This window comes from Lepidochelys kempii, chromosome 24, assembly GCF_965140285.1.
Source record: "Lepidochelys kempii isolate rLepKem1 chromosome 24, rLepKem1.hap1, whole genome shotgun sequence".
Classification (NCBI taxonomy): Eukaryota; Metazoa; Chordata; order Testudines; family Cheloniidae; genus Lepidochelys; species Lepidochelys kempii.
The window spans coordinates 11,465,814-11,477,697 of NC_136403.1; the positions used below are offsets into that span (position 1 = coordinate 11,465,814).

At 59.3% G+C, this 11,884-nt stretch overlaps 1 protein-coding gene across 1 annotated transcript in view; it reads right to left on the bottom strand.

Annotated features, from left to right (window-relative positions):
• The window catches only part of IGSF9 (immunoglobulin superfamily member 9), a 50,376-nt gene extending 38,725 nt beyond the window's left edge, over positions 1 to 11,651 (bottom strand). Inside the window, exons 1-3 of the mRNA XM_073322416.1 lie at positions 11,500 to 11,651; positions 10,204 to 10,625; positions 8,857 to 9,048 (exon numbers count right to left, since the gene is read on the bottom strand). Coding sequence (XP_073178517.1) covers positions 8,857 to 9,048; positions 10,204 to 10,261 — 250 coding nt within the window. The 5' untranslated portion in view covers positions 10,262 to 10,625; positions 11,500 to 11,651. The remainder of the gene's footprint in view (positions 1 to 8,856; positions 9,049 to 10,203; positions 10,626 to 11,499) is intronic.
• Between the last annotated feature and the right edge of the window lie 233 nt (positions 11,652 to 11,884).

Below are 11,884 nucleotides of genomic sequence, written 5' to 3' on the forward strand. Positions count from 1 at the left end.
CCCATTTATCAGTAGTGTCCATTCCTGGTCTGGTGGCAGGTTGCTACATACTCCCCCGCCTTCCCCCACCCCCCAGACGTCCGTGCACTTTCACGCATATGTGTGTGCTCACCAGCCCTCTGCCCCAAGCCTTACGCTCACAATCCCCTTTCAGGCTGGGTACACACCAGCATTTTGCTGGGATTCCCTGTCCCTGCACCAGCCCCTCTGCAGGGTTGTAGACATAAACAATGAAATGGCTAAACTAACCTAACCTAAACTCCACAGCCCCAAACAGGAAGTGGGTAAACTCAGTTTACCCAGGTTTACTCTCAACAATATGACCGGACTTGCTGCATCCATAGCGAAGGGCAGCAATGTAGACCAGCCAGTAGCGCATTAACTGCCACGTAGCCTAACCCTGCTTAGAGCGGGCCCAGGTGAGTCGGTAATGCTGGTATGCCTAGTGCTCCCCCAGCTGCGACTGATTGCCAGAGGGGCTGCACCAGGGGGAGCTGAGGCAAATTGCCAGTGTATATAAGGGGCCAGATCCCAGCCCTGCTATAACGGTGCCCAGTGCAGGTGCAGCACAGGCCCAGCATCCCTTTTGCTAACCCCTTGCAACTGCCTGGCAAAGGGGAATATGCTCCAGCAATTCTGGTCTGCAGCCTGGGTCAATTAGAGCAGCCCCTGGGACTGCTCAAATTTAGGCCCAGGGCTGCCTGGAATCCTTCTCCCCCATCCCACTCTGCCCTTTCTGTGCCTGCCTGCTGAGAGGCCCCAGGCCTCCAGGCAAGGAGGAGGGGTGCTGGGTATCACACACGGGCAGGGCCAGGTGGGGGTGGGTAGCAGAGTCAGTGAGGCGGGGAGCTCCGGGGAATTCCCCTCCCCCACCCTGGAGCAGCAGCCAGGCTCCTAAACAAAGGCCCCATTGGAAGGAACTAAACCCTGCAAAAAGACTGCAGTGGGGACCCCTCCCTGATCCCTTCCCCCAACCCCTCCATAATCCCTGCACTGGCTCTGCCCATTCCTTCCCCCTCACTCACCAAGAGGATTGGCAACAAAACATCATTGACTTTAGCAACCCCAGCCTCCCATTGCTTAGCAACCACCTTTCAAAGGCTGCAGCTCCCCGCATTAGCTGCTCCTGTGTCTGGAAGCAGGAGTGGCAGGTCAGGGATGGGAGAGGAAGGCAGGGGCTGCACTGACGGACATGGGGAAGATGGGGAAAGGAGGAGGAAAAGGAGGGCGGGAGAGTGGAAGAACTGTTCACACCTCCCCAGGCAGCAGCACTGGTGCCGCATCCTTGTCCCAGGCGGGGATTTACATGGGGCTCGGCGGCTGCCCCCTCCGTGCCCCACACTCAATTCCTTGCAGCAGGCCGGAAGCAACTCCCCTGGACCTTGCTCTACTCACCTGTATCCATGGTGTGCAGGCACCACTTGATCTGGTTTGAATCCATTCCCAGGGGCCTCCAAATGCCACCCCAAAGCAACCCCCATGGAGCCATCCCTAAGTCAGGCAGACCGAGGCTGGCAAGATCAGGACACCTGCCACCAGCCCCTAGGGAGAGAGGAACTCCATGCCCTGCCTTAGCCAGTCCTGTCTGCGTGTGGTTGCGCCCAGCTGCCAGGCAGGGACAGAGGGCCATGGCTCAGACTTTAGGGCCTAGATTAGGAAGGGCTTGCTTTGTCTAGCGGCACTAAGATCCTGCGTCTTTGGGCCTCTGGGTAGGGAGAGTGACTCCTGGCCCCCAAGCCCCCACCTTGATTTCACAGGGAGCCCACCTAGCAGCACATGGGAGCGTGGAGGAAGCAACCTTCCAGGAGACAGCAGGAGTCATGACCTGCCCCAGGCCCAGCACATGCACCTGCCTCACCAGCAGCAGCTGCATCCTGAGGAATTGCCTTCCCCTGATCACGGGCCCGGGGGGCATGCCACAGGCGGGGGTGTGCATGAGATGCTTCCTGGCAGCTGCTCCCACCAACGGCTGGAGCTGTTTGAAAAGCGCCACATGGGAACTGCAGCAACGGGACTGAAATCCCATGTGAAATCCCAGCCTGACCTCCCTGGTGAAACTGTAAGGCACTTCCCACTGGCAGGCCCCGCCCCCACCCCACTCCTAACTCACCCTCAGCAGCCAGTTGCCATGGGAACAAGGGTGTCACTGAGCAGCCCCAGGACTCTGCCCTGGGCTCAGGGTCCTCCCAGGCCCTCTCCACAGCACAGCTCTGCCTTGGGCCCAGCCCTGCCCCCTCCTGGCTCTACCCTGGGCCAGCCCCCAGCTCTGCCGTCTCCCCCCAGCACAGCCAGCACCCTCCCAGTCCTCCTCTTCCCAGCAGGGCTCTGCCCTGGGCCCAGCCCTGCCCCTTCCTGGCTCTACCTTGGATCCAGCCCTGCCCTCTCCCCTCAGCACGGCTCTGCCCTGGGCTCAGCAACCTCTCAGCCCCTCCCCCCAGCCCAGCTCTGCCCTGAGCCCAGCGCCTTCCCAGCCTCTCCCCCCAGCACAGCTCTAGGCCTAGCAGCCTCTGGGAGCCCACTCACCCCCCCCACACTCCCAGTGCAACTCTGCCTTGGGGCCAGTGACCGTCACAGCTGCACCCCCTCTGCCCTTAATTGGGTCCCTCTGGTCAGTATCTATCTGCTTTTCCATGTGCCAGCCCCAGGCTCCCTCCATGCACTCCATGAGTCAAACCAGGTTCTTCTCTTTCCCCCATCAGTACCAGGAGAGGGGCTCGGCAAACCTCTTGCTGCCCTCCCCTGGGTGGCCCTTTTGCCCCAGTGTGGCCAACTTGAACTTCTCCCCGGTTGCATTGCCGCTGCCCCCGCAGGAGTGGCTCCTGGAGCATGCCGGGCTGCTGGGAATTGCTGCATTCCGCAGAGCTGGCTGGGGCGAGGAGGAAATGTGCCGTTATGGCAGTCACTATTGGGAGTAGAGACACACTGTCAATATCCCAGTCCACCCCGAAATACATCATCCCCCCGACATGGTCTCCGCCGCTGGAGAATGCTTCCATGCATGGCACTGCACCTGCATTAGGGCTGATGCACACAGAAATACTTTAGTGCAACCACCTCTGGGGAGGTGGCAACCGGCCAACACAGCAAAAGTTTAGCATCAAGAGGAATTGCCTGGGATCTTGAACTGCCTGCACAAAGCAGACAGAACCCAAGGCTTTTAAATCCTCCTCCAAAAGACCTAAAGGCCCAGGATGGTGCCCTGGGAGGATGAAGCACTGACTGGTTGACATTGCAATATGATTCCAGGGAGCTAAGCCAAACCAGGCTCTTAACCAGTGACAAACATGCCTGTAGCATCTCTCTCCATCTTGGGGGGAGAGATAGCTCAGTGGTTTGAACATTAGCCCGCTAAACCCAAGGTTGTGAGTTCAATCCTTGAGGGGGCCATTTAGGGATCTGGGGCAAAAATTGGGGACTGGACCTGCTTTGAGCGGGGGATGGACTAGATGACCTCCTGAGGTGGTCCCTTCCAACCCTGATCTATGTAGCATGCTGGGAGCCTTGGCTGGGCTGTCCCTGAGGGGCCCCACAAGCTGCTGTGCTTTCAGGTCTGGCCAGTAGGTAGCATCGGGGGAGCCCCTCACTGCTGCAGAGATGCCTGCGAGCAGCACTGAACCCTGCATTCAACGGCCCTGGCAAGACCCCTGCCCTCAGCAGCTCACATACCAGGAACAGCAGCCATGGCTGCAGAGAGAAAGGAGCCAGCTCTGAGCCACAGGCTGAGTGGGGCAGCTCTCTGACCAGGGAACGAACAGGGCTGGTGGTGCCTCTGGATCCCAGAGCCCGGCCAGCCAAGAATGCCTTTCAGACCTCAGGACAGACTTGGAGCCAGAGGCCCTGGAGAGGTGTGGGGAGGAAATAGTTGGTCTCCACAGAGACTAGGTCAGAGTGTAGGGGAAAAGGCAATGCAAGACCATCCCCCAGTCATAAGTGAGCACCAGGAGGCAGAAACCCCCCAGACTGGGGAGGTGTGCAGTTGCCCAGCAGTAACCCAGCCAGCAGCTGTGAGCCAGGGGTCATGGTGAGGAAGCAGGACTGTGAACAGCTTGGGCATAGGCTCCCCTCCCATGGCCAGCCATGCAGAACGAGCAAGCTGAACCATGTGTGGTCCCCGCTGCCAGGAAAGAGCCTGACCCAGGGACTCTACAGCCCACCCGCAGCCCAGAGGGCAGCTCAACTGCCCAAACCAAGGACAGAGCAGTGCATGCTGGGAGCAAGCCCCTAAATGTTAACGTGCACACACTCCTACTCTGAAGATTAGCTATTTCAAGGTAGTATCTTGCTACTCAACAAATCACTCCCTTTGTCCAGGCATCAGAGTCCCATCAGCTCCCTCGTTAGTCCTGCAAGTCAGCACAGCCACAGGAGAGGAACTGGATTCCAGTCTGGCTTGTGCTTCATCCTGGCAGTGGGGATGGGCTTAAAGGCATTAGGAGACAGACAGGTGGAATTAGCTCCATTCTGAAGGCAGAGTCTTTCCTGCTGGTGATCTGAGAGTGGGCGGGGGAGCCCAGTGGGACTCGCCCAAGGGCTTGGGGGCAGCACTCCATAATTGTCAGCTGAGCAGCAAAGCTGGGCCAAGTTTTTCAGATAAATAGTGTATATCAACTCCTCCCACCTCCACGGCAGTGTCTCTCCCACGCCAGCTGGCTGAAATATAATGATCATTTTTCTCCTAAATCCTCCCCAACTCAACCCATGTTGAAAGCTGCGATTTCTATGGGTGCAGGGCCACCCTGCTGGCAACAGGCTTTTCTTGGTCTGCATTTTGGTGTCCAAGACGTCAGCTCTCATTGGCCAGCTTGGGCACAGGAGGGATTTACTTTTTTTAAAATTTTTGCTTTTGAAACAAAGTCCAGCAATATTTTTGCAGCCAGCCCTGCTCATGCTGGAGGGATACTCCTGCTATAGCTTGCCAATGCAGCCTTGCCTGGGCAAAGTTTGGGTGCCCCAGATCTATCCCACCCTGTCCCCCAGAGTCTGGCTGTAACAGACCTTTATTGGGATGTGGTTTGTGTTAGTGCCCCCAGCCTCTGCCCTGGCCTGCAGGGCTGTCAGTCCCCAGCCCCACAGCCGGCCCTCCCACTCTGCCCCAAACCAAAGCTTTCAGCATTCCCTTTCACTAAGAGAAGATCCTGTTGCTCACGCCTCTGCGTTTGCAAAGAGCCCTGAAAATCTGCCACTGTTCCACTTTAAATACCCTCTGAGTAGAAGAACATCCCCCTCCCACGCCACTGCCCCCTCTCCAGCAGCTTCGCTCCAAATCCCACTCCACCCAGTACTGCCAATTAGCAGCTTTGCCGAAATCCCCTCCCCAAGCTCAACCTTCAAGTGACCCACCAGGCAGGGCTGAGCAGGCAGCGCGCACAGCCCCAGGACTCCAGCAGCGATCAAGCCACAAAAGTGTGAAGAAAGGCTGGCTCAGTCCCAGTGTGTGTGGCAGGGACAGAGGGGCTAGAGGATGCTTCAGACACAGAGATCCTAACCCAGGGCTGGCTTGAGAGAGGGAGTGGTGTGCATGTGTGTGTCCTTCTGTGTCTCCCAAGGAGATTTTAGTTCTGTTTGTCCCCAAATACTGAACGACTCTTGGAGCTGCGATTGGCTGGGGCCTGAACAGGCAGGACAGTGCCCAGTTCCACGGTGTTGTAGGACTTAGTCCTCTCCTGTAGGGGGAGCTGTCTGGTACTCAGGGCAACAAGGGTGGGGTGGGGAGCAGGGAATATTGGACATTCCGGGTAAGTGTAGCTGATGGGCAGTACTGTGACACGAGGCAGCGTGGATGAGGTGGAGGGGTGGGACACGGGTCAGGGGATTATGACACAGTGCGCATGGGGCTGTGACACAGGGGTAGGCTGGATGGGGCAGTGGGGGAAGGGGGGGCTGTAACAGAGGAGTGGGGGGGTCTGTGACACAGGGCAGTGAGGATGGGGTTGGGGGGCTGTCACACTGGGCTGTGACACAGGTGCAGTGTGGATTCAGCGGGAGGGCTGTGACAGCAGGCTGTGACAAAGGGGCAGTGTGGATGGGGCGGTGGTGGGGGCTGTCACACAGAAGTGGGGGTCTGTGACACAGGGCAGTGTGGATGGGGTGGGGGGGGGCTGTGACACAAGGCAGTGTGGATGGGGCGGGGGGTCTGTAACACAGGAGTGGGGGTCTGTAACACAGGGCAGTGAGGATGGGGCGGGGGTTTGTGACACAGGGGCAGTGTGGATGGGGCGGGGGGGCTGTGACACAAGGCAGTGTGGATGGGGCAGCAGGGGGGGCTGTGACACAAGGCAGTGTGGATGGGGCAGTGGGGGGGCTGTAACACAGGAGTGGGGGTCTGTAACACAGGGCAGTGAGGATGGGGCGGGGGTTTGTGACACAGGGGCAGTGTGGATGGGGCGGGGGGGCTGTGACACGGGGCAGTGTGGATGGGGCAGTGGGGGGGCTGTAACACAGGAGTGGGGGTCTGTAACACAGGGCAGTGAGGATGGGGCGGGGGTTTGTGATACAGGGGCAGTGTGGATGGGGCAGGGGGGCTGTGACACAAGGCAGTGTGGATGGGGCGGGGGGGCTGTGACACAAGGCAGTGTGGATGGGGCAGTGGGGGGGCTGTAACACAGGAGTGGGGGTCTGTAACACAGGGCAGTGAGGATGGGGCGGGGGTCTGTGACACAGGGGCAGTGTGGATGGGGCAGCGGGGGGCCTGTAACACAGGAGTGGGGGATGGAGGAGCTGTGAAGAGAAGTGCAGGTGGGGTGTGGGGATAGTAACAGGAGCCGGGGGCTGTGATGCAGGTTGGTGTAGATGGGGGTGGGGGGCTGTGACTCGGAAGGTGGGTGTGACACATGGCACTGTGGATGGGGCAGCTCGGGGATTGTAACAGGAGCCAGGAGGCTGTGAAGAGAAGTATGGAGGGTGAGTGGTAACACAGGGGCTGGGGGCTGTGATGCAACGGCAGTGCAACTGCGGAAAGGAAGAGGCTGTGACTGTCACACAAAAGCCCACGCTCAAGGTTGTGCCAAGGGCTCCCTGCAGTTCTTCCCATGGGATCGCAGCTCATCCCAGAGCCACAGGAACTGCCAGGAGGCCCAGGTGGCGGTTGGCTCCCAGGCATGAATTTCCCCTGGCAGCAGCAGGCCCCAGTTGGGATTATGGGATTAGAATGTAACAAAGATCCCAGGAGCAGCGTCAATCTGACCTCTGACCCTGGCAAGAAAGAGCCTTTGTGTGGCCCAGGCCCAAGGCACCCAGCTCCTGCGCACAGCACAAAGAGGCCAGCGACTTGTTCAGGCCGGGACCTTCATCTGCTGCCTGCCTTCTTTCAGCAGCCCCAGCCCCATGGTGCCCCCGCAAGGTTCTGTGCTGCAGGGAGTCCAGCTCCCGGTGTGGCGTGCCACTTCCTCCCAGTTTCCCTTTGCCCTGCACCGAGCAGGATGCCTGCACTTTGGGCAGCAAGACACAGACCAACAGAGACTAGTACACTCTAGTGCAAAGCAAAGATGTACCACCGAGCCACTGAAACACTCCCATTCAAGTGCAGACATGGGACGCCATGCATGGATGCGGGCTCAGAGCCTGGCAGTGTACCTGTCTCACAAAGCCCCAGACAGGCCTGTTCCCAGGCTGGAGGGAGGAGAGTCTCCCTGCAAGTGGAGGCCACCAGCACATCAATAAGGGGAGGGTCACACTATGGGAGTTTCCTGCCTCAGCAGGTGCTCATTGATGTGTCCACAGCCCCATCCCCTCCCCCACACTCAGCTGGGCTGTGTGTGGCTGAGGCCAGATTTGCCGCCCCCACCCCCCTCAGCACAGAGCCTTAGGCATAAGAGGATGGGGGAGGGAACCCCCCCTGCAGCCCCTCACAGCGCCCCTCCCCCCACTTCCTCCACACTCCCATCCCTACCAGCGGAGAGGGTCAGACCAGTCAGTCCAAGCTGCAGGGACGGACCCCTTCACCTCCCTGCCTTGCCCCATGGCCATCCCTTCCTCCAGCTGGCATGGGCAGGGTGAGAGCCCTGCCTGCTGCGCTACACAGCCCATGGGGCGTGACTAATGCAGCCTGACAGCAGCAGCCCTCGGCTGGGGCCCAGCTGTGGGGGCGGGGAGGAGCGTGCGGCAGGTAGAGCACTAGTGCGCGGTACACACAAGACGACCCAGAGCTAGTCCAGCCCAGGGAATGCCATGGCCTCACCCTCCTGGGGCCTGGCCAGTCACCAGATACTGCAGTCACGGGAAGGAACCCAGGGCTCCTGCCAGGAAACTCCTCTGGGCCCCAGGGTGGGATGGGCTCGCCTCAGGGAAGGCAAACACCATGCAGCTGTGTAAGGCCAGCCCACGGACTGCACCTCAGACACTGGATCACATGCCACAGAACCAGCCACTGCCCTACTGCTCCCGCATCGGTGTGTCCCACCTAGAGAGCCTCCAGCCCCAAGACATGCCAGCATGTTCTCTGCTACATTCCACCCTGCCACGTCTACCTCGATATACACCAGAGTCCCCTCTGCTAAGTCCCAGCCCCACCCCCAACTCTGCTACCCCATATACACCAGTGTCCCCTCTGTTACCTCCCAGCCCCGCAGGACTTCTCCATCCCCAATAGACACCAGCATCCCCTCCGCTACGTCCCAGCCTCACCCCCTACTTCCCCTACCTCCATATACACCAGCATCGCCTCTGCTACCTCCCAGCCCTACCCCCGACTTACCCTACCTCCATATATACCAGCATCCCCTCTGCTACGTCCCAGCCTTCCTCCTCCCCCCAGACTTCTCCTACTCAGATACACACCAGCATCCCCTCTGCTACATCCCAGCCCCCAGGTCCTCCCAACGGGTTCACCTTTTCACTGCTGTCCCAGCATGCACTCACCTACGTACTCCGGATCGATGCGTGGGGAATAGAGCCCAAATTTGATAAAGATGGGGAGGAGGAAGCCGAAGCGGACCCACTCAATCACATAGAGATGGGGGCGTGCCTCCTCTGCGTTCAGGAGGTCACAGCCCAGGATCACGCTCTCTCCGACACGCCCAACCACAGCCTGAGACTTCACCTGGCCGTTACCTGTAGGGCCAGCACAGGGAGATTTCACACTCATGGGGAGGACATCCCATGAGCTGCAGCCCACCATCTCCAGTGGAGCCCCTGCTATGTCCTGGAGCTCAGACACAGCACCGCATCAGTCAGCCAAGCCCCAAGTTGGGATGCTCCCACAGGTATCCAGGTTATGCAAGGAGAGCCCATGTACCCTGCCCCACCCAATACCCTGCAGCGAGGCAGGGCCCATTACACCCAGCACCCTGGGCATGGCGCTCTCAGAGCAGGATTCAAAACCCTGAGAGGGAACGGCTCCTGGGGCCATAAGTGACTCCTGGAGAGTGCCTCGCGCTACTCTGCTGATGACGAGGGAGCCCTGTGGGGTGCAACTCACACTCCAAAAAGGCAGAAGAAGGTGAGAGCTAAGGTTGCGTCCTGCCCGGCTTTACCTGGGGCCTCGTCTTTGCTGTGTGTGCCACAACAACACAGTGTGTTCCATCCCCACATCCCAGCGCCCCTCACAGAGGAAGGGCACCGTCTTCACCCCCCTTGTTAGAGCTCTGCATGGATACAAAGTTTGTAACCACAACTAATCCACAAACATGGTCCGTGGATACCCAGATCACTGCAGAATGCAGGGCCGAAGGGAAAGGAATGGAGTAAGTGGGGGGAGGGTACTGCATCCCCCACCCCAGACCCTTTGCAGCAGGAAATAACTTTCTCGAATAGCCCTGCAGGCTGCTTGCTGGAACTCCAGGGCAGGGGCAGTGCCAGGGGCCCTCAGGCATCCAGTCGTCATGGTCAGAGAGATTGAGCATCCCCAGTAGAGCTCCCTTAATGTAACCTGCTGCCTGGGCATCTGGGCAGGGCACCACCTCCCTGGCAAGGGGTGAACGTCTGGGATTCCCTCCCACCCCCTCCTCTTTGGCAGTTCAGCAGCATCACTGTCTCTGCTCTTCATGAACATGGTCCCCCAGAGGGGCACTAGCCTTCTTTGCTGCTCTAATCATGACCTCAGTGGCTCCTGCACCCTCCCCGCTGCACACCCCAAGCTCTGGGGCCTGATCAAATCCAATTCAAACCCACAGAAAGGCTCCATTGGGTTCAGTGGCTCCGGGTCAGGCCCCTGGTGCATACAGCTGTGCGGCTGCACAATACAGCGTGCTATGTTCACCCACTTACCTTCAGCAAGGTTGTTGGTGAACAGGCTGAGGCAGGCAATCCATAAACACCAATTCATAGCACAGCTCCCCTTATAGCCACGTTGCACCCCCTGTCCCAAGTCCTCCGGCTCGCCGCACTGCACAGTTAGAGACCAGACCCAGGGTGGGGGAGGAGGGTGGGAGGACCGAATGGCTGTGCGATGGGACAGAAGGGTCTGGTGTCCCCCTAGGTGAGGCCCGTTAGGGCCAGGAGTGCAGGAGACTCCTTGGTACTGTTCCTAGGTTCTGTGCTTTGGTGGCCTGATGGGAAAGTGCCACTCCTCAAACCAAGAGCCCTTGGCTAGCACAGACCAGGCGCTGCAGTCCAGGCACGATCCAGCTTGTCTCACCTCCCAGCTGCCCTTTGGTCTCCTGTGGACTATCGGGAGCTCGAAGAAACACCTAGGAAATAAACCAGCACAAAGCCCTTAGGGAGCAGCTCCCTAGCTGGTCTGAGCAGAACAGTCCCAGCATGTCACTGCCCCAGCTAGACACAGCATAGCCAAGCGCTCAGAAAGCATCTGCCTCCCATTTGCACCCCTTTCTCTTCCTGCTCTGTTAATAGCAACATGGCATGCAGGGAGTTGCTAGCCTTACTTCAGGAGAGTCCCTCAGCCCATCTCTCAATCAGCCAGCTGTCTGTGGAGGAGCAGGAGGAGGTCTTGCAGAGTGGGGCAATCAAAAGGAGATCCTTGCCTGCAGCTCTTTCAGCCCCCTCTCCTCTTCCCATCACAGCTCTCCCCTCCTGTGCCTTCTTTCATCCTTCATTTGCTCTTCTCTTTTCATCACTTCTCTCTCACCTAGTTCCCCCAGAGTTTGTGCCCTTCTAGGTACAGCAAGAGCTCCCTCGGGGACAGGCATGGAGCCCTCAGCCAGCCAGCCCCTTTGGGTACCTTACCTATCCCCAGCCCAGGGACCCCTGGATATGGGGGTGGGGGCACAGCCCTGCTCCTCCAGTCCTCTGGCGGTTGGGACCCTTCGCATTCTGCTTTGCTGGGGCTCTTCCCAGCTGATGACTCCGTTAATAAGAAGCACATGCCCGGCAGGAACCCTCTCCAGCTCAATGCCCTGGTGTAGCATTGGACCTGCCTCTCTTCCTTAGTGCCCTCGTGCTGAGATCTGGGCATGCGGCCTGGCAGAACCCGACAGGGGAGGCTCTCCCTGTCCTTTCCCACCAGGCCATTTTTCTGCCAGCCCCACTCCCTGTCCTTGGCATTGCCAGGGCCCAGTGCTCCTGGGCACATGCAAGGGGAGCAGCGCTGAGCAGAGCTCCTACCTGGCCGCTGCCTTTGTTCTAGGTCCCGGATCCGATTGCCATGAAGGGCCCCGAGAGGAGATTTCTTTCCCTGCTTTTATGCGGAAAACAAACCAACTTTCCTGTGGGGATCGAATGTGCCTGCAGCCAACGGCAAAGGCCAGCCCCTGCCCACGCCCAGCCACCCCCGCCCCGCCCCACTGCCATCGCCGGTGCAAAACATTCAAAAACAAACACGGTGGCGTCCGGCGCGGGCAGCCCCCATTGGCCAGGCTCGCCCCCCACCGCAGCCTCTTCCCTCGCACCTCCCTGTGCTCACCCTTCCCACGGGATCTCAGCGCCTCCCCCCCGAGGCTGGGTCACTACAGACGGCGAAGCGGAGGCACAGAGGGGGCAGTGGGAGCAG